Genomic DNA, 26,328 nt, shown 5'->3' with positions numbered 1-26,328 from the left:
TGAGAGGAGGGAGGAGCCTGGGAGAACAGCAACTAGCGATATCAAAATCCTAATTTTGGCTCAGAGCCTGGCGAAGCATATGGTGCTTGTGTGTTTGTATTGCACCAGGACTCTCTTCCCGACAGACACTTGGGCGCGAGGTTCATCCAGGGAAAGGAATTCACCTTATCAGGTCGGCCTGCGGAAACAGGCCTGAGCAGCCACTGACAGCTCCCCCATTACTCCTCACTCCCCATCCTCCAGCAGAGGAGATTTAGATGAGGCTTCTGGTCTTTTTAACAGAAAGAAATCTTGTCAGAGCATCGTCTGACTCATGTACTGGCCAGAACCGAGCTCCGTTCTCCATCCTGCACAGATAGTGCCTGTCTCCATCTCTTGTCAGCGTTTTGAGGCAGGACCTTTGTGTTCTGTGTTTGTTCAGCGCCTAGCACAATGGGGGCCTGGTCCATAACTGGGGCTCATAGGCTCTGCTTCAATACACATAACTATACCGAGCAGTTAGAATGCTCCCCCGATGTAATCTCAAAGCATTTTACCAACCTGGATGAGCATCATCGAATGGGAAACTGAGGCAGAGCTACTTGCCCAAAGCTGCACAGTGGGAAGTGGCACAGTTGGGAATAAAAGCCAGGCATCCTGGATTCTCCACTTGGTGCCCTGACCCTTGGACCATGCTCCCACCCTAGATGGTGCAGATCTGCCACCAGTACTGCTAATTGAAATGGTGGTCTGGTTACATATGCTACAGAGAGGGCAGGTTGTCTTGGGTTAGAGGGTCTTTTGCCACTAGCTGGCCTGTCCACATTCCCTCCAGCTCAGGAGGGATCTACCACCCCGTGGCAACTAAGTTTGGTCACAGTTCCACCTCAGGATCCACATCAGGGAAGCCACCCGCACAGTTGGTGCGACCAGTGTCTCTTGGGGCCTGCAGACGGAGCACCCCGCTTTGCCAGGAAGGGGGTCCCTTGTGTGGGCAGAAGCTGTTGCTGGGGAAGCTGCAGCGGCCCGATGAGTGCTCTCCCTGCCCCAGAGATAGAGAGGGTTCCCGTGTCCGGGGCGTGCTGGCCCATGCTTTTTGCCAGAGTTAAATTGGTGCACCCAATTTGAACATAAATGGAAAGCTGCAGTGGTGTTAAAATCAGAGTCTCACTGTAGGTGCTATGGGGATAGGGCTCGAGGAATTAAAGAAAAGGAATAAAAAACGCTGACAGCTGGAGTTCTCCAAGAGCTTAATTTTTTCCTTCCAATTACACTGTGAAAACCAATTTTTTGCACAGTGAAAACTCAACCCATGGCCCCCCCAGCCATCACCACTGCTCTCCTCATGATAACTGGACTCCTGCTAATCATCTCCCATGGGTGGATGGGAAGCTGTAATTCCTCCCAAGGACACTGGACCCCTCCTCAAAGCTGGACTGGTAACTCGGCATTCCCACTTCTCAATGGGATAGGGAGACGCTGATATGTTGGTCTGTGCCTATGTCCTTAGCATCCCTCACAAGCTGGACACAGCGAATGCTGTACAAAAGATTTTATTTTTGTACAAAAAGCATCCTCCTTCATCTATTTTACAAAACAAAAGGACACAGATCTGCGTTAGAAAAGAGCTTTCCCAGAAGAAATGGGAAATAACCATGTATAAATATTCTCTAAAAGTTCTTAAAGCTTTAATTCCCGGGTGGTTTTTTCCTTCAACGCACTGGGGGAGTAAGTGCGAGAGTCCCTGCACCTCTGTCTGTGTGTGTTGGGTTTTTTTCTTCCTTTATTGCTTTTCAGGTAGAACTACTAATGAGTCTGTTATCCTGGGAAGCACTTAGTTAAAGGAGCTTTTGTTACCAGCACACTGAGGCCTCTTAACTAAGTCACATACCTTTCTCTGTAGCAGTGGCTAAAAAAACCTTCTCTCTACACACATAGCAGGGCAGCCAGGGAAATGCAGGCACTTAGTCGTGTGCTGAGCAGATAAATTACAGTGTCTACTTCCTAAGTGTATAAGCCTCTAGGAAAATTGCACATTATGTGGGGTTTTGTCTTAATTTAAGTTAACCCTTCAATGTCCCTTGTCCCATGAGGAACGTGCTCTGGGTACTAACAATGGTCAGCCCGTATCCCATCCATCCAGGCTCTGGAACTTGTGAATGGCGACTCTCTCACGATCTCTCTTTTGGTCTAGAAATAGGACGGCTTGACCGGTGCGGTGTTGTTGTTACTGGGGTAGCGTTGGTGCATCAGGGGGACCTCACATTCTAAGCCGTTTGGCATCGCCACGTTCTCTGGCAGCTTTTGACTGTGGGTCGCTAAGTCTCTGTTTTCCAGACACGTTTTCACCCCTTCCAGCTCCAGGGGGCTGGAATCCACCCCGGCATCGGCATGTGCCTTAGCCCGTCGGTGCCGGAGATAGTACGTGACTGCTGTCACAGCAATCACCAGGAGCAGCACAGCAGCCAGGGCGGGCACGATCATGAGCGTCAGGTTGCTGTCTTTGCTCTGGGTGACAGGCAGGTGCTGCTGGTGAGTCCCCTGCACAGCAGTGTGGGCCTCGATGCAGAACTCCCCTTCAGAGGGCTTTTCCCCCAGCGGCCCGGTGCAGAGGCGGTAGGTGGAGTTCGGTCTCAGGGCGCGCACGGTGTATTCGGAGAGTGACGTCGGCAGGCTGAGCGTGACCGGCCGCTTGTCGGGCCCAGACAGGTTGCGGTAGGTCAGGCGGATGCCCTTCAGCTGGTCTTTGGCCTGTTGATAATTTTTCAAGTCCACTGTCAGTGAGGTGCTGCTGACCTGCTTAACGCTGATCTGCTTGCTCTGCGTGGGCGCCTGGGTGATGGGGGGCAGGGTTGTTCTCTGGATCTCGGCCTCGCAGTACAAGCCCGAGAAGCCATCGGGGCAGTGGCACTCCAGGTGGTTGTGCGCGTCTAGCTGGCAGGTGCCCCCGTGTAAGCATGTCCGGGGAGGGCAGATCTGCATCTCGGGGCTAGTCGGCCCCTGCGCAGCTGTGTGTGGCGCCTGAGTAGAGCTGTCCTGCCGGGGCGTGGGCTCCCGAGTGGGAGCAGCGCGGCTGGGCTCCAGCGCAGAGTGCCCGCTGCTGGTGAGGAGCACGGCCGGCTGCGGGGAGGTAGTTCTCAGGGTGGGGGTAGGGGTGGGGGTGGCAGGACAGCCGAAGTCTGAGTATTCCAGGTGCTGGAGGAGCTTAGCAGCGTTCTTGGGGGGGAAGTGGCACCTTGTCTCCTCGGACCTCCTGAGCATGACATGGCTGGTCTGCAGCCAGCGCCCAAACCAGCTCAGCTGGCAGAGGCAGTTGAATGGATTCTCGGCCGCGGTGATGGCCCGGAGCCTGGGGAAGACACTGAAGAAGTCCTGGGGGATGGTGTTGAGGTTGAGGTTGCTGATGTCCAGCTCTTGGAGGTTGGGCAGCTCCCCAAAATCCTCTGCCTGCAGCTGAGCAATTTGGGCATTCCCAGCCAGGCTGAGCCTGGTGAGGCCCCGGAGCCGCCGGAGCACCTCCGGGACTCTGCCCAGCGCGTTGTCTGAGACGTCCAGCTCGTGGAGGTTGTTCAAGTTCTGAAAAAGCTCCTCATCCAAGCTGCTCAGCCCCAGCCCCGCGATCTTGAGAGACTCTATGTTCACCATGTGAAAGGCACCAGCTTCGATGGTGGCAATGCTGTTGCGGCTTATGTCCAGCAGCAGGAGCTTGGGAAGGTTCAGCGGAGGAACCAAATGCAGCTGGTTGTTCTGGAGCTTCAGCTCCAGCAGGTTCTCCAGCGTGTCCAAGGCGGCTGGGTGGATGTGCTGGATTCGGTTCCGGTCCAGGTAGAGGCGCTCCAGCAGGCGCAGCCCGTGGAAGGTTTCGTTGGTGATCTCGCGCAGCTGGTTGGAGGACAGATCCAAGTTGACAAGGTTGGTGAGGGGCTGGAAGACATTCCTTTGGAGGCTGGAAATCTTGTTCTGGGAGAGGTCCAGCTGCTGCAGTGCCGGGAGGCCCCGGAAGCTGTCGTCATGGAGCGAGGTGATGCCGTTCTCGAAGGCGTATAGGTAGGCCGTGTCCGGTGGCAGGCCGCTCGGGACAGCGTGGCTCCTCCGGGCCGTGCAGAACACAACCTGTGGCTGGTTGCACTGGCAGCCTGAGGGACAGCCCTGAACCTGGGCTGCGGGAGGCAGAAGCAGCAGCGTCCACAGGATCAGGTGGTCCATGCTGGACTCTCTGTAGAGGGAAAAACCAGAGAAATGTTACCTGTCAGATGACATTGGGGGTTGGGAATCAAGTGTCTGACCCCATCGCATTTCTTCTGACATGTCTGTAAAGTTACAGCCAGTCTCCGTACCCCAGGGGGTTATTTGGGCAGGGGCTAGGCTGGGAAAGGTGGGGCAGAGAGCTACTCACGGGGTCATGCCTGCAGACAGTGTGCCATGCAATAGCAAACCCCTGAGAAATCTTGTGGGGGGGGGGGGCTAGTCATATCACTGATGGGTTTAGAGAGTAAAGCCAGAGAACTTGGATATGGATTTCAAGCCCACCCATCCCCACCCCAATTCGTGGACCCAAACACCCTCAAACGTCAGGGTCCTTGTAGCATCATTCCAGTGCCCCATGGGCAGCAGCTTGAGCCCTGTTGGGGAAGCAGGTTCTTCTGGGGAGCCCAGGCTGCAGGAGGAAACGCTCCTGCAGCAACCTCTCCCGCCGCAGCCAGCATGACATGCTGGATTTCCACCCCACGGATCAGTTACTGCAAAGGGCTCATGCAGAAAGGCTTTGGTTGGGTTTCCCGTTGCTGATAAGCAACCTGTTTTGGACTGACGCTGGTGAAGCCAGGATGAGCCGGGCAGCCTCCAGGGCCGCTGGCTCTGGGGTGTTAAGGGGGCAGTGCTGGGCTTCCCTTCCTCCCTGCACTCCCTTTTCCTTTAGTCCAGTGAGGATGATTCTGATGAAGCCCGACTTGCAGAGGGATGGGGGCATACAAATGTGAGGAAGATGGGCAGCTAGGGAGCTGTTCCCTACAGAGACCCAGGCTCTGTTCTTACAGCAACTTGCTCCGGTTTCCATGCCTTGAGCTGCTGCGTTTACTGGCCGTCAGACGAGGCCGGATTCCTGTGATTCCAGCTGGTTTACCAGTTCCTCGCCTCTGCGCTCAGGCCAGAGAGAGCCAGCCTGCTGTTAGCAGGGGATCATGCACCGCTGCAGCTACATCTAGACCAGGCCATCGGTACTGCTGGGACTTCTGCCAGGTGGAGGGTGCCCAGGCACTTAGACCATCCCCCTCCTTTCTCATGTGGGCTCCGTGGCCCATGGCAGGGAAGCTGCCCTGCTGGGGATCCCTGTGACAAGCCCACTGCAGGTGAAGCGTCGCGCAGCCTTGCAGGATCAAAGGGTCCCAATGGTGCGCAGGCCTGGTACAGCAGGGAGCATGGGAGCCGTTCAGTGCCATCGGCAGCTCCCAGCTGAGCAGGGGCTTTGCGTGTCTGACCACAGCTCCCATACCGGGACCCCTGCTGTGCTGTATCGCTTTTCCCAAGCTATTACTCATCCCTTCCTGGTCCCTGAATTCGCTTAGCAACCCCGCTCTCTGGACTATACTCATCAGCTTGCTCTGGCCACCAGCACCCGCCGTCTAATGTCCCTTCCCTCCCCGGCTCCGGCTAGCACGCAGGGATCCAGCATTGGGCTCTCAAAACCAGGCCAGGGGTGACATGCTCCCAGCGCGCAGTGTTTGAAACCAGCTGCCTGGAGCAGTGCCGGCTGGCTGGGGACAGATCCTCGTTCTGCCCCTTGGAGACCTCGGCAGGATGAGGAAGCTCCCCTAACAGCCTGCAGTGCGGAGCTGCGTAGGGTCTGGCCAGCCTGTGCTGGAGCGTGTCTGCCATGTGCCAGCACACACGACCAGCCCCCCATCCATCCCTGGGGCTTCTGGGACTGTGTCCTTTGACCCCTGCACAGCTGAGAGGTTCCAGCCTGACGGCAGCGCTCTGCTCCCGCTGGTGGATGGGAACACGCACTGCATGGGGGGACAAGGCCCCCTTCCGTCCTCACACCCAGCTGCCCTGCCTCGGCTTCCCGCAATGTGCAATGTCCATGCATCCCAAGGAGCTTCCAGGCAGTCTGTGTGTGTGTGGGGGGGGGCAGACATTGGGAGCTGGGTCACTGGCCCAGCAGCTCAGTACAGTGGGGTGGATTTCTTGGCTGTTCGTACTGAGGCCTGGGGGCTTGATTTGCAAAGCGCCTGTGAAGACAAGGCAGGACAGTCTCTCCTCCCCACGTGCATTTCACTACAGCCCCACCTGCAAGATCAGCGGGGGAGAGTCCTGCCTGATACCATGTGTGCACGGTACCGTTCTCCTACTCACCAGCAGCCAACATGAGCCTCACCCACGGAGTGGGCGCTCAGCCTGGGCAGTCTGAACCGCCTTAAGTATCCCTGCCTGAAACAACCTAGGATACATTTCCGTACCACAGGGCAGCGACATCGTCCAGGGCGGGGAAGGGTCACTGCTCCTCATATGTTCCCCCCATACTCCCTGTGTGTCACCTGAATAGTCACCGTCCCTGGCCCTGCTCCCTTCCAATCCCTGGCAGCCTCTCCTCAGCTCCCTCTTGCTGCTAACGGCACACCCCTTATTTTGGCAGCTTCCTAGCAGCGTCATCCATCCCACCATGGGTCGGACAGGGCCTGGCTCCTGGTGGTACTTGGCTGGCCCATCTCGGTGTTACTCAAAGCTTGGGCTCCCTCGCAGGGCAGCTGTGGGAGAGGGAACATTTCATCCCAGTGACTCACATCCTCCAGCGCTCTCTTCCCTGGCTGCCTGGGGTTCTGCTCAGCAGGCCGAGCTCCGGGCACTGGAGACCACAGCAAAGGCCCTGCTTTAGACAGTGGAGCGACTGGAGCTCTGGGCTTCATCTCCCAGCCTGGCACATGTCAAATCCTCCCATGGGCAATGCCCACAAGTGCCAGCCATTGCTGGCCCCCTGGCACACCAGCTCTGGTCGCTGCTGGAACATGCCAATGGGGGACAGAAGCTCCAGAGCACTTGCCCCTGGCTTCATGGTCTCCTGCTTTCCCCTTTGCTGCCATCGCCTGGAGTCTGCTGCCTTTGCCCTGCAAACAGATCCCCTTGGAATAGCCAGCAAAGGCTCTGCCTGTCCCTTGGACACTATGCTGGGCACAGCCTGGCACTCGCATGGACAAGCACTGGAAGGGTCAAGGGCCACCAGTGGCCAGGACCCCTCCACAGCTGTCTGAAATTCAATGTGCAGGTCATGCCATCTTGACTCTGACACACCCAGCCTAGCCCACCGGGGAAAGGGGAAGCCCCCAAGCTCCCTGCCTACATGCATGGGTTGGGAGAAGGAAATTCCAGCCCTTTGCATATCAGCAAGAGTCACCACAGACCATCTAGTCCCCTGGATCCTCTGAGATGGGGCTGCGGGGCCAGGAGCTGCCCCCTCACGCCTCCCCTGGCTGCCGGAAGGCAAGTCACCCAAAAAGCAGCTGCTTTGAGCCCTGTCCCTGAACGCCCGTCACTCCAGCCAAGAGATCACCCCAGAGGAGAGCGGCCCAAGCACTACTGCTGGGCAGGGCAGCCACTTCCCAGGAGCAGGGCACAGTCTGCGCTCAGGAAGGGAGCGGCTCCCCCTGCCTCATTGCTTCTGAAAACGCTTTAATCACCTGCTGGCTGTCCCCCGGCGCCCTGGCAGCTGCTTTCTGAATGTCCACCTTTTCTTCCCTCCCTCTCCGACACGGAGCGGAGCTGGTCACACAACTCCCTTGGAAAGAGAGTGATGCCCATGCAAGAGCCCAAGTGCTTGGGACAGCCTGGAGAGCTGACCCATTTCCCCCTCCTCCTGGATCTGCCCTGAACTGGGGGAAGCTGCTGTCAGACGTCCAGCGTAGATCGGGGGAGCACCACAGACCTCGACATAGCCTCTGGCCTAGTGACTGGGTTGGCTGCTGTGGAACCAGGGGGCAGCAGAAGTGTTACAGGGATTTAGAGATGTTACAGGGGAAGTGGTAGCTGCAGGATCCATTCCCCCTCACGCCCCCCCCCCCCAACTCACTGGGGCATTTCTGACTGATTTTTTTTACTGTTTCCAAAATTATTTCTGGGCCCACCGAATGGCATCACATTAAGGGATGCCAAGAGCTCTTCCTGCTGGGAACACTCGACCAGGTGCCATCCCTGTGTGTGTGCAATGCACCCATGTTTAGCCGCAGGGGAGCCAGGCGTTCCTTATGTTCTGTACCAGTGCCTTCGAGCTTGGCTCTCTCCAGCCACAGCTCTCTCTTGCAGCTGGGAGGGCACTCGCCACGACACCTGTGCCGTGCCCACACTCAAAGGAGTGCCTCCTTGTCCCCTAGGCAAATGTATTGCTTCTAAAGTGATTGCCCCAGCTAGGGTCAGGCATCGTGCAGACAGCCACTGTCCAGGGCCCCACCCACACAGCTCTGCCACTGACTGTGGAGCCAGGGACCATGCGATGGGGGCCTGAACTAAGCGTGTTCCCCCTTGGGGCTGTGATGAGAAAGCACTGGACTCTCGCCTTGTGACCCGACTACGGTGAAGTGGCAGTCGGCTGATGGTACCGAACTCCTCCATACCTCGTCATCCCGCTCAGCCCTTCGCCCCAATTCCTCTACTTGGGCTCCTTGGATGTTGTTATGGGGGAGAACACGGTGGGGCACTCTCCAGCAAGCAATGCAGTGGCACCCCCACTGGTTGCTTTGAGGGCCAGGGGGCTTGGCTGATCTCACACGGTTCATTTGCCCCCTTCCTCCGCCTCCCCCCCTGGCCTGAGAGAGTCCTGTCCTGCCCATGGCTCACCAAGAGCCCCATGGTCGGCCTACCCCGAGCATCCCAGCACTCCCTCTTGCTCCATGCTCCTGCCTTATGCTGGGCAGGGGCCAGCAAGACCTTGTGACTTGACCTCACCCCCCACACCTCTTGGCGCCATTTTCAGCCCAGCCTTGGAACAACTGCTGGAGGCACCGTTCATTGCTGGATTCCTTCCACCCAGAATCCTGGCAAGGCAGCTCTGAAATCCAGCCATGCCTTAAGTCATTGCTTTGGGTGGGAGCATCCAAAGGCAGTTGGGATGCAGGGAACATCCCTGGGCTTTAAGATGGAGCACAGAGTCTCTGCTGGATTTAACCATATGAGTCCTGGAAGGGGCTCTTCTCACCCCTTGGAGAATGGGCTGAGCCCTGCACATTACACTGGGCACCAGCTCTGTACGGAGCCGCATGTTACAGCAGCTGACTCTCTGTGGTAACAGCAGCAGATTGCCAAGCTGGAGAGGCGGGAAAGCAACTCCTTGGCGAGTCTCTTGCGTTTGTCCAGTGGGCAGCACTAGACTGAGGAGCAAGGAACACTGCGGCGACTTGGGGGTGAGCTAAACGCTAGCTAGAGACGAGCGCTATGCATACACGGAGGCTTGCGCCAGAGTGTTTAGGGAGGCTGATGGCGTGGCTGAGAACGCTGCGAGGTATCTGCCGTTACCTGCTATTTACACTCCAGTAGCACCCACCCTATACTAAGCATCGGGCACCCCCCAGTCCCTCTGCCCCACAACATTCAGGTTGTTCCTCTCAGCTCCCATCAGCTGGGGGTTAGGACCATGGCCCGTGGCTCTAAGCTGAACAGCTCAGGAAGGCTGGAGGCATTTGCCAAGCTGTCATCGGTCGGTTATTATTGCAATGAGATTTATTTTCAAGAACACAAGCAGCCTCCGCAGGAGCTGCACTTCCAGACCCTCTGGGGACCCTTCCTGGCCAGCCTGCAAATTCAGATTCTTCTCATGGGGGTGTGAGCTGGGGGGGTCGAGGGGAGTGAGTCTTTGTAACTGGTTGCTGTGATTGGCCTCCCTGGCCTCCTACTCTTCGTAAGGGCAGGCATGGTCCCATCTCGCTGTGTGTGGCACGGCTTCCCACCTCATGGGCACAGCTGCCCGTTCCCTGCCCTTGAGGCAGATGTTCCATTCTGCCTATGGCCCCCAGGGAGGAAACGCAGACTGGTGGAGGAATGGTGACCGGCTCCAAGCACATGGTTTGGCTTTTGAGGGGACAGCTCCGGAGCAATCAGACCCCCCTGCCAACTGTTCCCTGGGGGGAGCCCATGGCGGGGGAGGAACACTGAACTGCCCCTCTTTAGCCATCCTGGCCCAGGGCATGGCCAGCAGCCTGGAGGGAGGGTACAGCCCCCCCAGGGAGCCAGCATGCACCAAAGCACAAAGGGCCACTGGGCTCACAGGGGCTGCTTGGTTCTCAGCCTGTCTGTCAATCCTTTTAATAAGAGGAGTAATTACCAACAGGGTGGTGGGGGTGAGGGATCTTTGTAAATATCAGCAGAGCTGGCATGGGCCAGACAGGCTCCAGCCAGGTAATAAATTGTGGAATGTGCAGCTGGGCTGGGGGAGGGGGCTGTGGTTTGCAGTCCAGACAGCCCAAAGAGCTTAGGAGGGGCTAGCAGAGGGCTACAGGGCACCAGGCCAGGGCCAGAGTTGCTCATGGCAAGAGGCAGGTTGCAGGGAAAGCACTGCTGCACAGAGAGGGGAGATCAAACTCACCTCTGCATCCCACAGATAAGGAAAGGAGGCAGCTAGCAGGAAAAGCTCCAGGGAGGCTGGGGGGCCTGAGCTGTTGCTTTGGCCAGGCCCCGAGGGATAGCACCAGGGACTCTCTGGCCTGCCTCTGCCCTCCCACTTCCCCATGCTCTTTTACCTGCTGAGGCCTCCCATGGCCTGGAGCCTGTGGGTAATGGGAGCCAGCTGTGGCCAAAGGAGGCGCTGCCAGACCAGGTTAGAAGTGGAGGGTCGTGTTGCATTATCAGTGGCAGGGGAGAGGAGTGGGTCTGCCTTGGTGTCCCTTCCTCCCTGGAATTCAGCAGATCAGCGCTTGGCCTTCCCTCAACAGCCTGTTACAGAGCCGGGGGGCCCTGCCAGACATGGGACTGACCCCTGCTGCCACTTCCTGCCCCCCCACCCCCCCAAGAGACCAGCCCTACCTCCCCCCAGCCAGCCAAAGTGCAGGGCTCCTCTGACCCACAGCTGTGAGCACAGCTCCTCCTTACGCCTGGCACCTGCTCTCGGCCTGACCCAGCAGCACACAAGTGGCCACTACCAGCTGCAGCAGAGCACACCCAGCCTACAGCTTCACCAGGGCCACAGTCTCAAATCCTGGGGGAGTCTGTGGCCTTGGTATGGAAACAAACCACTGGCAGAGCACGAGTGGCACTGCTCTGGCTGGGGGTTACTGAGAGCTGATAAAGACGGTCCCCACTGCCTCTTCAAACAGTCGCCTTTCTGTTGCAGGCACTAGGGATTTGCTTTGTGCAGCGCTCTGGGCAGGAGCAGGCCCTTAGTGCCCACGGGCAGGGAAGGGAGCAAGATTGTCGTATGGGGCAGACAGGCACTGGCAGGATAAAAGTGAGGGGCCTCAGGGTGGAAGGGGCTGTGAAGTAGCCCCTGCAGAAAGGGGCAGGGTGGGGGGCTGTAAGGGGTGGGAAAGGCTGTCTGAACTGCCCCCCAATCTCCATGTCCTGCTCCCCAGCTGTACTCTGCACTCCCTACAGGGGCAGCTCCTGACAGGCAGGGAAGGCAGCTAAGGGCTGTGTAGCCCATGGCATGGCTGTGACTGGCCCAATTCACAGCTGCAGGCTTTAGGCCCTGGACAGGCAGCCCGCTGTGCCGGGCAAAGGCTCCCTCCTGGCACTGGGCTGGAATTTTAAACCACTCTGTTGTGGCCACAGGTGGCATCTGTTCCCAAGATGTGGGGACTTGAACCAAAGAGGAATCCAGCACTTCCCTCCTGCTTCAGCTAAAGCCAGCCTGCGTAGAGCACTGAGCCCCAGCACCTGGGTCCCCCCGTGAGATAGGGAGTGCCCCCAAAGCATGGCTCCTATTAAAGGAAATCTTATCCCCTCGGCACCAGGCAAGGTTGCGGCTTCAGGGACAGGACCGTCCCGCTCTGCTGCCCTCTGACACTTGCTCACATGGCACAGCTGGTCTGGGCACTGCACCACAGGGCATAACCTGTCACCCAGGCAGCATTGAGGTGGATGAGCTTGCCCTGTGGTGCACCAGGGCTGGCTGCGGGGATGGCTGGCCAGGAAGCACCATGCTCAGAGGAGGGCGCTGTCCCACCCAGTGACCTGACCAGTAGGTCAGTGTTTAACCCAGGATAATGAGTGACAAGGTGCATATCCACCCCAGGGCAAAGCCCTCTGTGTCACACAGCACAACCCGCCTCTGAGCTGCCAGCAGCACTGACATAGTCCTGCCTGCGGCTCTCGCTGGGACACTGCTCGCTTTGGGCTGGGCCTGTGGGGACGGCCTAGCAGCAGGGATCAGGAGCCCTCCCGGTTCCTGTGCCTTCTTGGGGCCTCCATTCCCCCCCTCTGTAAAACAGGGAGAATGTGGCTTTCCTGCCTAGCACAGTAATGCTTGTCAAGTGCTTGGAGATCCCTGGGCAGCTGGCACTGAAGAAGGGTGGAGCACTGGGCAGTGAGCCAGCCCAGCCGAATGAAGCTCAGACACAAACCTGCAGCACAGCTAGGGCGAGCACAGAGAACCGGGTCTGTACCTGCAGCAGAGAGGCCAGGGTGGACAAGGCTTGGGGGACTTTCCTCCCTAGCAGCTGTGGGTGCTAGTCCAGACTGAGGAGCCCTTGGGGCTCAGGGCCCCTTCACACAGTCAGGGTCTGTCCAGGGCTCTCCCCCAGCATGTACCCCCTGGTCCTGCTGCCAGGAGAGGGGCAGCTCAGTGTGGCTGCCAGGAGAGGGGCAGCTCAGTGTGGCTCTGGCTCTCTGTAGGGATGCTGCAATATACCCAGCCCTGGGGCTGCCCCGGGGAAGTGGGGGGGTGGAGGGGAAATGAGAGTGGCAGGGGGTAGCCCTGGCTCTGAGCGGCACTGGTTCAGCCCAAGGGTGCTCCCAGGAACGCTCGCTTGCCCAGTGAGGGCTGCAGGCAGTCGAGTACTCTTGAGCACATAGGGGCCTGGCAGGGCACCAGAGTGGGCCTGCTGCCAGCGCTGGGGTGGGAGTCAGTTTTGAAATGCCAGGGTCAGGTTTCGCTGACGTGTCTGGCACTGCAGCCAAGCTGCTGACTAAACTGCTGTCCCTTTAATTGTGTGGGCATTTCTTCCCCACACTGCCAGGTCAGGACCAGGCTGCTGGGTGGCTTTGCTCCACCCATGCTTAATTGTGGACTGAAGCTCCCTGCCACGAGCCCGCCTACATCCTGAGGGCCAGGCAGGGCCAGATTCCTAACTGCACTTCCGTGTGACGAGTCCATGCCTCACTCTGCCCTTCAGATGCAACCTGGCAAAGGCTAAGCCAGTGGCTAGCACCAGGGCCCCTCCCTCCTTTATGTGGTCACCTGAATGGGGTCATCTGTTCCCCCTCAGCCTCCTGCATCCCCCTCAGCTGTCTCCTCTCCCCTCCAGCCCAGCTCTAGCACTGAACAGCTGACCAGGTGCATGGTGCTGGCTGTGGGCTGCTGCTAGCAGCAGGGCCCAGCCTGCGCTCCCCTTCACAGGGGCATGGCTGAGAGAACTAGACAGCCAGGGGTCCTGGGCATGGCTCAGCGGTACTCCATCACACAGTGCTCGCTAAGTGGAGATGCCGGACCCTGAGGGGTTAACCATATCCCAGAGAAAGCTTGCCGGCTTAGCACTGCTCAGACAGGCTTACACCTAATAAACAGGGGAGACAGGAAAAGGGGGGCCCAGCCAGGAGCCAAACAGGATGGAGACAAAGCCCCGCTTCTCTGGGAGGCACTAAGCTGCTAATGCTGGCAGCACGCTTGCTTTGCCACAGCCCCGAGTGAACGTTGCCGGAGCACTAAATCCAGCCCAACCTCTGCTCTACTGGCCACACTCCCATCCCGTGGGCCTACAGCACAGAGACTTGCTGGATCGTTCATATTTTCCAGCTGCGTGCTGAGCTGAGCCCAGGCAGCCCAGTTCCCTGCCAGCCTGCCTGTGTGGGGGTGTTTACTTGGTGATGGGGCTGACCAGGAGGGCTGTACTGAATTCACTTGCCTTGGAGACAGAGCCCAGCTCCCTGCCTCCACTGGCCCTGCCTGCTGTACTCCTCCACTGCCCACAGTCTCAGAGCAACAGCCCCGGCAACTGAGTGAGGTGGGACCAGCCTCCAGATCCCCTCCCTGCAGCTCCTGTGTGCCCCAGCCAGCACTAAGGGACGCTAGAGAGAAGCCTTGCCCCACAGTGCAGGCACAAGGAGGCACTGGGGGACAGTAAAAGGCAGAAAATGGAGGGGGGCGTTAAAAAAAAGATCAAAGGGTGAACCTGGGGAACTCCTTGCTGCAGGCTGTTATTTGTGGATACATATGCAAGTGGGGTAGGCAGTGATGTCAGCTTGGATAAACCCCCAGGCCTCCCCATCCTCATGCTTCCAGCTATAAATTGACTGCCACTGGGGTCAGGAAGGGGTTGCTGTCTTAGTGTTCTGTGGCACTCAGATTTTCTCTCTAGGCAGCCCAGGGAGTGGCACACCCTCCCAGCCAACCCCATGCAGGTCTCCCCATCCCCCCAGAGCAGCAGACTGTTCCTAGGGCTGCCCTCTCTTGGGCACTTGGACAGTTGGGGGCAGCTTTAATCTTCCCTGAGGGCTTCCTAGCAGCCCTCCTGAACGGAGGCTGAATTCTCTGGGCCTGCTCCCCTTCCTGGCCAGCACAGTCACGGGGCCATCTGTACGCCCCCAGGGCCTGAAGCTCTCAGGCAACTGCAGCCCCCACCAGCCCTCCTGCCATGGGTGGTCCCTTTGCCTGGGTTTACAGATTGGGGTAAAGCAGGGCTGAATCTGGCCCTAAAGGTTCACCTGTTCCCTCCAGTCCTGTTGCCCAGGCAGCCTGGCACCATGCCCACACATGTAGAACAGAGCAACCCCCTGTTGCCTGGAATTGGTCCTGCATTTGCTGCTTTCCCCAGGGGAGCATTGCTGTGCCCTCTCCCCTGGGCACAGAGCAGCCTTCCGGTGCCTTGGGCTCAGCCTGACCTAGGGTGGCAGAGGGCTCCCTAGGGTGCCCGCACGAGGGTGCTGGGTGCCCAGCCCAGAGCGGCTAGGGAGAGGTTTAGATTTCCCTTAAAGCAGCCAGCACAAGTCTGCCCCCAGCTCATCACTGCACTCAGTGCACCTTCCCGGTGGTCATTCAGCACCACAGCTGCCCGCAGCGTGCGGCCTCTCCCTAGGGCTGCCATGGAATTCTGGTGACCCAGCACATGCGTGCGCACATCGCTCTGTTAGCCAGGGCAGGTTTGGGGGTGTCTGGCACTCAGGGCAGAGGATGGGGAGGTCCATGAGGGCCTGGGGAAGCCACTGCACAGCCTGGTCTGGCTCACTGGCTGACCACTCTGGCTGGATTAGCCAGCACAGCACTCCTGTCTGAAGCAGGGGATGGGCTGGCTAGTAGGGATCCATTCCTGGATTGCCCAGAGGGCCGTGGCCCCATGGCCCTGGATACCCTCAGAGCCTGGCTGAGACACTGAGGGCGCTGCATGGACTCTGATGGGCTGTTACCTGCTCACATGGGCCCATAAGCTGCCAGTACCTCTGGAACTGTGTGGGGCAAATGGAGCAGGGCTGGGGGCTGTGCCAGGCCCAAGATCCTCTGGGCAATACCAGGGGGACAGACTGGGAGATGGGGCACTGTAGGAGCAGCACATGCAGCCTTGCGGTGAGCCAGAGGGAAGAGCTGGAGCAAAGCAGGCTGTGCAGAGCCCCCACCCCATGACTGCCCCACCACAGCACCTGGGAGGTGACAGAGCTCAATTGGGGCGAGGGGGAGAGAGAAGAGGGCTCTCTGGGAGTACTGTGAGGGCAGGGACAGGGGGGACTGGGCAGGGAGGCAAATCCAGAGCCCCTGGCATGCATGCTGCTCAGCCCCAGGGGTGCTGCCCCCCTGAATGGCGTGGCTAATTCTGTCCCTTCATCCTGCTGTAGCATCCTGCCTGCCTAGCAGGTGCTGGGTTTACCCCTCATGTTATCAGGGCCCCTAGATGGTACAGCCAAGCTTGGCCCCCTTATGCCAGGCACTGTACAAACACCAGGGCCTAAAGAACTGTCTGCAGCTCCTCAAACACAGCCACGCCCTCACTCCTCAGTGCCAGCCCTCTGCCTCTGGCTTTAAATTAGTTCCCTACCCTCCTGTTTGAATCCAGCTGTGAGTGGAGCAGTGAGCAGGGGGCAGCATCAGACAGCCTGGCAGGACAGACTGGTCAACTCTACCCTTCCCACGCCACCTCCCTGGTTGGTTTAACCCTTTGTGTTCAGAGGAGCAGCAGCTCACTGCCGCTCTGAACATATCTCAGCTTGGCTCCACCCCTTCACTCGCCCTCTGTTCCTGTGTGGCCTCCCCCCCCACCCCCAACCTCCTGCAGAGGGCTTCTAGCAATGGGAACAGCCTCCTAAAGTGTGCATGCCCTCCCCACCCAGCACCCCAGCCCAATGCCACCTAAGTGCCAATACCCAGTGTCTAGGCCCCACAGTCTTTGGGGGGATGCAGGGGACTGAGCTTACGCCCCCTGGAGTGCCAGCATGTCATGGAGGGTTTGCCTCTGAGCAGCACCAGCTTCCCTGCCAGCATGCTGGAAGCCAGCAGCCCTGGGCAGCAGTGGGGCAAGTTGCCCTGTGCCCAGGGGCACCAAGGGCTTGCTGCCCTGGTGCGGAGGGAGCTGGATGGGACAGAACCCCCTGGGATCCCTACCCCAAGCTAAATGTAGTCTCTCCCACTCCATGCTCAGCCCAGAGAGGCAGCAGCTGGCTCAAGCGTGCCAGCCTGGATTTCCAAACACTCCTAGGGCAGGGATCTGCTGGGCCTACACATCAAAGCACAGCTGGGCCCAGTTCCACCCTCTCCCGCCACCCCAGGACAAAGGCAGCCAGATGCCACATGCAGCCCTTGACCCTATCCCTGTACACAGCCCCTTGGCCACAGAAGCCCAGCAGGCAGGCTGTAATTAGTACACACAGCTGCAACCCATAATTGGGAAGGACACTCAGTGGGCACCCAGCCTTCCTGTGGCCAGAGAGAGAGAGATGGGCTGCTGGACCTGGGAGAGCCACGTCATCCAGTGGAGTGAGAGACTGAAGCATGCAGGGTCCTAGATGGCACCAAGGACTGATCCCTCCTCCGCCCTGTCCCCTCCATCAGCTATCCTGGGGAGCCCCAGGAGTCTGCATCCTGCCCAGGGCTCCAGCCCCTTGTGCTTTTAACCACGTTTTAAGCACCTGGGATGTCAGGGGGTTGGTTCAGGCCCGTCTCCAGTTTAAATCCTTGGAACTGGATTCTGCTGCCTCCTACACCAGTGTACCACCATTGGCTTCACTGGGGTGACTCCTGATTTACACTGGGTGAGCAGAACACCCGCTGCCTCCCACTGGCCAGTGCATGAACTGCAAGGTAGTAACAAATGCAGGGCTGGAAGGGCCCTTGAGGGGTCTGCTCCAGCCCTGACACTTAAGCTTGGTCTATGCTAGCACTTTTGTCAGCAACATTTTATCATTTGGGGGTGTGGGGAAAAACAAAAATCCCCACCCTGCTGCCCAACATAAGTTTCACTGAAAAAAGCACTGGTGTGCACAGGGCTGTGTCACTGCCACCACTTGTTGGGGAAGGGGGGGTAATTATCCCAGTGGGAGAGCTCTCCCGGCCAGCATAGTGGCGCTACATAGGAGACCTTAAAGCAGCACAGCTGTAAGGTCCATAGTGTAGACATAGCCTCTTGGGGTTGGTCTAAGGTGTTGGTCCAACCTGCTTTTAAAAAACCTCCAGCGATGAGGATTCCACAACCTCCTTCGGTAGCCTGTTCCACAGCTCAGCTATCCTTCGAGTTGGACAATTTTTCTTAATATCTACCCTGAATCTCCCTTGCTGCAGACTAAGCCAATTCTGGCTTGTCCTCCCCTCAGTCAAGATGGAGAACCACCTTTTACTGTTCTCGGGTCCCCCGTGAGCCTTCTTTTTAAGAATAAGCAGGCCCAGTTCTTTCAGCCTTTCCTCAGCTCATTTTCCAAACCTCTGATCATAGTTGCTTTTCTCTGGACACAGACTTTAAAGGCCAGAAGGGACAACAACAGGATCCTGACCTCCTGCACATTGCAGGCCACAGACCCTCACCCAGCCCCTCCTTTAACAGGCCCCTAATCTCTGGCTGAGTTACTGAAGTCCTCACATCATGGTTTAAAGACTTCAAGTTACAGAGAATCCACCATTAACTCTACAGTAGAGCCTCAGCATTACAAACTGACTGGTCAGCCACGCCCCTCATTTGGGTCTGGAAATACGTAATCAGGCAGCAGCAAAAAAAAAACAAGCAAATACAGCAGTCCTGTGTTAAACGTAAGCTACTAAAAACAAAGGGAATGTTTAAAAAAAAAAAGATTTGACCAGGTAAGGAAACTTTCTGTCCTAGTTTCATTTAAATTAACATAGTTAAAAGCAGCTTTTCTCTTCTGCATAGTAAAGTTTCAAAGCTGTATTAAGTCAATATTCAGTTGTAAACTTTTGAAAGAACCACCAGAATTTTTTGTTCAGAGTTACAAACTCCTCAGGAATGGAGGTTGTTTGTAACTGGGGATCTATTGTAGTTCAAGCCAGCAAGTGACCTGTACCCCATGCTGTAGAGCAGGGGTGGGCAAACTTTTTGCTCAAGGCCAACATCTGGATATAGAAATTGTATGGCAGGCCATGAATGCTCACCAGGCTAGGATGTGGGAAGGGGAGTGGGCTCTGGCTAGGGGTACACGTCTGGGGTGGGGCCAGAAATGAGTTCAGAGCGTGTGTGTGTGTGTGGGCTCCAGGCTGGGACAAAGGGGGGGGGAGAATCAGGGCACAGGGGTTGTTCAGGTGTGCAGGCTACCCAGGCAGCGCTTACCTCGGGTGGCTCCCAGAAGCAGCATCATGTCCCCCTTCTAGCTCCTATATGGAGGCATGGCCAGGCAGCTCTGTTCTGTCTGCAGGTAGTGCCCCCAGAGCTCCCATTGGCTGCGCTTCCTGGCCAATAGTAGCTGCAGGGGCAGTACTTGGGGCAAGGGCAGTGTGCAGAGCAGAGCCCCCTGGCTGCCCCTACGTATAGGAGCAGGGGGGGGCATGCTGCTGCTTCCAGGAGCCATACAGAGCAGCCCTAGACCCTGTTCTCCAGTGGGAGCTTGAGGGCAGGATTAAAATGGCCTGTGGGCTGTAGTTTGCCCACCCATGCTGGAAAGGAAGGTGAAATCCCCCTCCCCCCAGGGACTCTGCCAATCTGACCTAGGGGAAAAATTCTTCCCCAACCCCAAATATGGCAGTCAGTTGGACCCTGAGCATATGGGCAAAACCCACCAGCCAGACACTTGGGAAAGAATTCTCTACAGTAACTCAGAGCCCACCCCAGCTAGTGTCCCATCTGCGGCTGTTGAAGATATTTGCAAATGCAATTACAGCTGGGCCATATGCTATCGTAGACAACTTCACCAGGCCTTCCCCTCCAAAAAGCTCAATCTTGAAATAAGTTACGTTTTTTGTCCTCACTGCTCCCCTCAGAAGGCTATTCCAGAACTTCATTCCTCTGATGGCTAAGTTTGGTCTAATTTAAAACCTAAACTAAATGGCCAATTTATAGCCATTTGTTCTTGTGCCAACACTGTCTCTTAAATAACTCCTCTCCCTCCCTGGTATTTATCCCTCTGGTACAATTGTTCTATAAATACATCTCCCCTCAGTCTGTTTGGTTAGGCTAAGCAAGCCAAGCTCCTTAAGTCTCCTCTCATAAGGCAGGTTCGCCATTTCTCTGATCATCCTAGTAGCTCTTCTCTGCCCTGTTCCAGTCTGAATTCATCTCTTAAACATGGGAGATCAAAACTGTACGCAGTATTCCAAATGAGTCCCACCAGGGCCTTGAATAATGGTACTAACGCTTCCCTGTCTACTGGAAATACCTTGCCTGATGCACCCCAGGACCACGTTAGCCTTTTTTACAGCTGCATCACCTTGGCGGCTCAGTTATCCTGTGAGCAAGCAACACACCCAGGTCTTTCTCTTCCTGTCGCTTCCAGCTGATTTGTCCCCAGCTTATAGCAAAAGTTCTTGTTGTTAGTCCTTAAGTGCATGACTTTGCACTATTCAATTTCATCCCATTTCTATTACTCCAGTTTTCAAGGTCACCCAAATCTCCTTATGATTTCCAGCCCTCCTCTGTATTTCCTTTGTCTAGAAAATTGGTTCTTAAAGAAAGATCAGGTTGGTCTGGCACCATCTATCCTGTGTGACACCATGTTGTTTTCTATCCCAATTACTATTTACCTTATTGTCCTTAATTACTTTTTCAAAAAGGTGTTCTTAGACCTTGCATACAATTGAGGTCAAACTAACAGGCCTGGAGTTTCCCAGATCATTTTCCCTAATTCAGATGCTCTAATTGCAGTTCTCCAGTCTTAGGGTATGACCCCTGAGTTCAAAATCCTTCCTATGGGCTTGCACATTCACATGCCAGTTCCAGCCTCTCCCCAATTTGTTCTCTTCAAATAGGTTATGAGGGCAGAGATCAGTAGTTCTCCACACTGACCAGGACAGGGTGCAGATAGCTTGGCAGGGCTCAGATTATGAGCACAGCCATTTGAGCCAAGGAAAGAGGGCAGCAGGAAGCCAGAGGTCTTGAAGCAGGAAGCTGGCTCTGGTGCCGTGAACAAGAGCAAACCTAATGCCAGCACATCTCCAAATCAGGTCCTTCATGGGACATCCTGCTCCTGAGTTAGACATCTAGTGAAAGCTGCTGCCCGTCTCAGCTAGAGCCCCCCACCATGCTCAACCAACCAAGCCTTCCGGCCACACTATGCCCCTCACCACAAGGTCTGGGCACCACAGTATTTAAGCTGAACCTTATTTCAGAAGTAGGGTGTTGTTGCTGCAGGTTGGGGGAGTGTATGGTGGATTGGCTGGGAGGTGGAGCGTTCCAGTTGCTCACTGCCAACACGATGGCAGCTATGGGGCCCCTGGAGCAAGTGTGCTGGGAATGCACCTGTCCGTCATGAGGGATCTCTGTAATACAGTCCTGCAACTTAACGGGACCCGGCTGAAAGCGTAGGCTGGACTGGAAAACAACCTAACTCTCTTGGGCTTGGGTCGACTCTTCTCCTCCTTGGGGTCACCTGCTTCTGCCAGCCACTGCCACCCCCCTGCACAGCACATGCTCTGGAGGGAGCATGCTGGGAAGTGAGCAGCATACACAACCAGCAGGGGGCAACAGCTGGCGTGGCAGGGCAGCACTGGGTCAGGTCAGAAAACAATTCAACCCTCTTGGCCAGGCTTGAGGCTGGTTTAAGTCCAGGTGGGGTTTAAAAATTGGGCCTGAGCAGCCTTCTACTCCACAGGGAGGCTAAGGCCACCTTTGTGCTGGAGGAGAGGGGTGGACTGTGGCTGAAAGGGATACTTTTCCTGGGTTCCAGGTCCCCTTTTGGGCCCAACACAGCAGGCACTTGGCAAGCCTGAACCCATCATACACCTCAGCCATTTGCCTGTGCCAGGCTGGGAGCTTGGTACCATCTCTCCTGGTAGGAAAGCAGCGCTGGGCACCCTCCTGTTGCTGTGCACATGTTTCTTGGCCCCTTGGACTCCCCACCCCCCAAGCCTCACAACCAGACCCCTCAGGCCCCTGGCCTAGCCTGGCCATGTCAGGTTGCAGACACTGCTCTGCCTGTTGCTCCACATCTGAGGCCTTCTCTGTGGGCTGAGCAATTCCCCCTGACAAGCCCACTTCAGTGTGCCCTGGGAGCAGGCAGGGGGTCAGGCTTAGGCACTTAATCCCCCTCCCCTTCATCCCAACCACCTCCTCCCCCACATCCCCCTTCCCATTTAATTAAGTCTCTGAGGCAGCCCCAAAGGAATGTGCAGCCTGTTTATTGCATTCCCTCCAGCCAGCAGCAGGGGCCAGGGCCTGCATGGATCCCCCACTCCTCCAGCCTGGCTGTAGAGTAGAGAAGGGGATTTTCCATTTTGTCTCAGCAGCGCACTGCCCATCCTTTTACTAGTGCCCCCCCCCCCCCTCACTGCCCTGCTGAAGGGCTGACCCAGGTGCTGGGAGTGACAGAAACCAGCAGGGCTGCTTTCTTGAAAGGAACGCAAGCCCATGAATGCAAGGGAGGCCTGGCTCCAACACCCAAACCCACCCACGCCCTCAGCACCGTCTGACACGCGCACGCCCGGCCAGAGAGCTCCTCGCCAAGCAGCCACTAATGAGAATTCCGATCCCATGACTCCAGCTGCTTAGCTGGGCCTGAGCCTGGCAGGTTTGCTCCAGGCTGCGCTGGGGGGGAAGGAAGGGTGCTCAGCAGGTGAGCCAGAAGGAAGAAACCCCAACCCAGCTAGGGAGTGGCCTGAGCTGGGAGTTACGTCAGGCCCCAGGGTGACCCAACAGGGCGACGGAGGGTTGTGTGGACTATAAAAATAGTAATTAACCAGCTGTCATCCTCAGCACAAGAAACGTCCCACCACTACCTTGGGCAATGACTGGCCCTCACAGCAGAGAGGCCATGGGGCTCCACAAGGGCCCCCCCCTCCAGGTCAAGGCCCAGGCCCACTGGCCAGGCAATGGAGGGGCACTTCCTGTGCCACATGGCACCAGCTGTGGGTGTAGGCAGATGGGTCTGTGCTATCCTGGCTGCCTGCAGGGGGCACTGAAAGCTAGCTCAGAGCCAAGAGCCCTCTGCACACAGAGCTCTATGCAAGAGCATGGCTGGGGGCCTGTGGTGCTGGGGAACTGCTCTTAACGGTGACCTAATGCTTTCTTCTTGCTGCTCCCTCCCAGACCCCTCTCCAGACCAGGCTGCCCCAAGCGTCTCCCCCCATGGGAGTGTTAGCCAGCCCCAGCGTACATCCCAGCACCAACCAGACCAAACGCTCAACAACTATGTGAAGTTCAGCCCAGCTGTCAAGGGAAGGAGGCTCTTGCCTGCTGGGCACAGCCTTTTGCCACCTGAGGCTGGCATGGCCCAGCCATCCCCCATTCTAGAAGCCTGCACTTTACTAAGCACCTGGGCTGAGGACCAGTAAAAGCCACAGGGCCAGGGCCGAAATGCTGCCTGGTCCTGGTCCCTGGGAGCCAGCTGGTGGCCCTTCCCTGAGGGGTTAGTGCTACCCAAGCTCAGGGCTTTGGAGGGGAGGGTTGTTTCAGGTGATCCTCTGACAGTAGTTGTACCCCAGATGGGATGAGAGAGAATCGGTTTGCAGTCAGCTCCTTTCCCCAGTTGTGTCCAAGGACAGGCCTGCCACTGTGCTGCTCACAGCCCTGCTGACAGCCGTAGGCTCCCCACGGCTGTGGAAAGCAGGGCCCCTGGCATGGTGCCACTGGCAAGAAGGGCCTATGTGGTCAGCAGGCCGTCTCTGCCACAGTCCAGCACAGTCTGAGCTTTGGTTTCTTTACAGATGTGTTTAGCCCTTACACTCAAGAGCATGGCTTCCCCCGTGTGGGCCCAGCCCAGTGCCACCCTTTGAGGGGATATGCTGCTTTGGGGTCTCACACAGCACTGCATTGTGATACACAATCACAATGCCAAGGCTGCTGAATATATTGGCTCCTTTGAGCATCCCTCCCCCCATGTTCCCAGGACAGCCCCTCCACTCACTGCAAGGCCCTGGACCCCCTCCCAGGGGCATGTTCCTGACATTGCACTCTGCCCCCAATGCTCCCCAGTGGCAGCTCTGTGCCCCGCTCTGGCAGAGGCAAGGGGGCCTTGCTGATGGGTGGCTCCCAGGGCTGGAGGTAGGATGGCCGCCAGCAGCAAGGGAGGTGTACTCCTGCCACGCCAGCTCTGTGCCGCTGGAGAGAGTCCAGCCAGGCTGCTTATTAACAGAACCCCTTTCCGGTGTCTGACACTTTATTTACAGAACCTCCTGTGTCCCACTAACAAAAGAGAGAAGAAAATAAACGCCGCCAGGCAGGGAGGGCTGCCCCTGCCCTGTCACACAGGACCCAGCATCACACCACTGCGCCCATCACTGCTACAGACTGCTCTGGAAACCACCCCCTAACACCCCCATACAGCCACCTCCTCCAGCTCAAAGGAGTGACAGGCCCCCCTGCTTTTCTTTCTGCTGAGACACTGTGTCTTGTGCATCCTGGTCACCGGGTGCACTACGCCCCTGGCCACCCTTGCTGCCCACCTCCTTGTCACTTGGACTCAAATCCGCCTACATCCTGGCCTGCTCCATCCCACAGGCGCCCGGGGGGGTTAAAGTATCTATGTGCTATTGGGAGGGGCAGTGCACCGCTTGGCCAGGCTAAGCCAAAGCTGCCAGCGGGGCTTGGGAACTGTTGCATTAGAGGCTGCTCCATTCCTCACCCCAACAAGCCACCAGCCTGAGCATGGAGGGGTCCATCTGCCATGGGGGCTTTGGCCCAGAAAGGCTTGTGGAATCCACTGACACCCTAGTCCAGAGGCCGCTAGGCCAGAGCCCTAAGTCTGCCTGCCGATGCTTCAACCTCACTTGCCTCCCCAAAGGCACCCTGGCTTCTGCCAAGGGTCCTAACTAGCGCACAGGGGTCTCTGCCAAGGATCAGCACAGCTTGTGGGGCTGGTTCCTCGGTCCCCCTCACCAGGGCACTACGGGGAGCGCACAGACCCAGGGCAGGGCCACGGGCTCAGAGGTTTCACTGGGCTGATTCGCTCCCCAGTTCTCCCTTCTAGTTAATAATTGGGCTGGCCACGGCTCCCCCCGCGCGAGGGGCCCGCCCGGGCTGTTCGCCGGCAGCCAGCAGATCTTATCGGGGCTCGCAGTCTATTAAGCTTTACAAGTCCCTGTAAATCCGATCGGGAGATGCGGCCGCTGCGCGGGAGGGGCTGGCCCGGCTCCCTCTTGCCATTAACGGGCGCTGCTCTGCTCCGGGTCCAGACGGGGAACGCGGCGGGAGGGGCTGGCCCCGGGGTATGGCAGTGGCCCCCCACCCCGACCACCTCCGTGCCTCTGTTCGGGGGGGTCCCCGCGTCCCCCCGGCCGCAGGCTGCGCCCTTCCCGCGGGTCCCCCGACAGCCCGTGCTCGGCGGGGGTTCATCCTCCTAGGAAGGGGCCGCTCCGCATGACGCCCCCGGGACAGGCAGTCTGTAAGCGGTGCCCACTACCTGCCCGGATCGGCAGCACGGCCGGGCCAGCTCAGCAGCTAGCCACGGTGGGCTCCGGGGCTGGCGGGCCGGGCCCCAGCAATACCGGTCCCCCCCGGCAGCGCACGGCCCGTGTCAGGGGCCTGGCCCCCCAACGAGCGGACCAGCTGCTGCGGCCGGCGCCTGGGCTCCCCGCCCCAGGTACCAACGGAGACAAAGGCCGGCTGGACTCACCGGGCGCGGAGCCGAGCCGCTGGGGGCTGCTGCAGGGGCCGAGCTCCGGGCGATGCAGCCTCCAGGTTGGCCGGTCGCGGCTGGCTACGGAGCGGGCCCGGCCCAGGGCTGCGGGCACCGGCTGCAGCGCCTCGCGCCCCAGCTCTCGCACCGCGGCTCCGAGTTGTAGCCCCAATCACTGCGCGCCGCCGGAGCCTTTAAGGGAAAGGGGGCGGGGCCGGGGGCGGGGCCTCCGGGCAGCGCCTCTGGATTGGCGGCAGCGCCTCCGCGGAGAGTGGGGGGCGGGGCAAGCGATGGGGGGGCTGGAGCAGTGTGTGAATGGGGCACTGCGAGCCATTGAACCAACTGTGGCCCTGTGTGTGATGGAAACCTCCTCCAGCCGGGGGGCAGCACCCCTGCGTGACCCCCCGTCCGTCCTTACCAGCCCAAGGGGTCAGCCCCAATCTCCCCCCCCCAACATCCCGTTGTCAGCCCCCATCTCCCCCCACACACATTCTGGTGTCAGCCCCCGTCTCCCACTCCCTGCCCCCCCCATCCTGGTGTTAGCCCCAATCTCTCACTCCCTGCCCCCGCACCTGATCCTAGTGTTAGCCCTGATCTCCCCCTACCCTAGATCCTGTGCCAGCCCCGATCCCCCCCAGTTCCCGCTGTCAGCCCTGATCTCCCCCCGCAGATCCTGCTGTCAACCCTGCTCTCCTTCCCTCAGATCCCAGTGTCAGCTCTGATCTACCCTCACCCCAGATCCCACTGTCAGCCCCCATCTCCTGCTGCAGCCCCTGGTGTCAGCCCTGATCTCCCCACCCTGGGGGTCAGCCCCTGATCCTCCCCAGGCTCGGGGGTTAGCCCTGATCTCCCCTTACCAGCCCCCAGCCCAGGTGTGTGCGGATCCACAGGGGGCAGACATGGGCTGGGGAAAGTAGATCAGGGGCTGACATCCTGGCCATGCTGCTGCCATGCCTCATCCAGGGTGAGCCTAGTGCAGCTGGGGGGCAGGGGTCACGCAGGGAGACAGTTTGGGGGCTGACG

General features: G+C 58.2%; 2 protein-coding genes across 3 annotated transcripts in view; one reads left to right on the top strand and one right to left on the bottom strand.

The window, feature by feature from the left end:
• Window positions 1–26,328, top strand: part of CORO7 (coronin 7) — a 178,280-nt gene that overhangs the window by 108,872 nt on the left and 43,080 nt on the right. The window lies entirely within an intron of this gene.
• On the bottom strand, window positions 1,517–25,462 carry VASN (vasorin). Its single transcript, XM_073362790.1, has 2 exons — window positions 25,303–25,462; window positions 1,517–4,195 (listed from the first exon to the last, which is right to left on the bottom strand). Exon 2 carries the CDS (start codon window positions 4,183–4,185, stop codon window positions 2,170–2,172), a length of 2,016 nt encoding a protein of 671 aa, XP_073218891.1. The 5' UTR covers window positions 4,186–4,195; window positions 25,303–25,462; the 3' UTR covers window positions 1,517–2,169.

Source organism: Lepidochelys kempii, chromosome 10 (assembly GCF_965140285.1).
Source record: "Lepidochelys kempii isolate rLepKem1 chromosome 10, rLepKem1.hap1, whole genome shotgun sequence".
Lineage (NCBI taxonomy): Eukaryota > Metazoa > Chordata > Testudines > Cheloniidae > Lepidochelys > Lepidochelys kempii.
This window is presented reverse-complemented; position numbering and strand designations above follow the sequence as displayed.

What these genes read in the sequence shown, in the direction of transcription:
- VASN (XM_073362790.1), bottom strand. Translation starts at nt 4,185, where the DNA reads ATGGACCACCTGATCCTGTGGACGCTGCTGCTTCTGCCTCCCGCAGCC.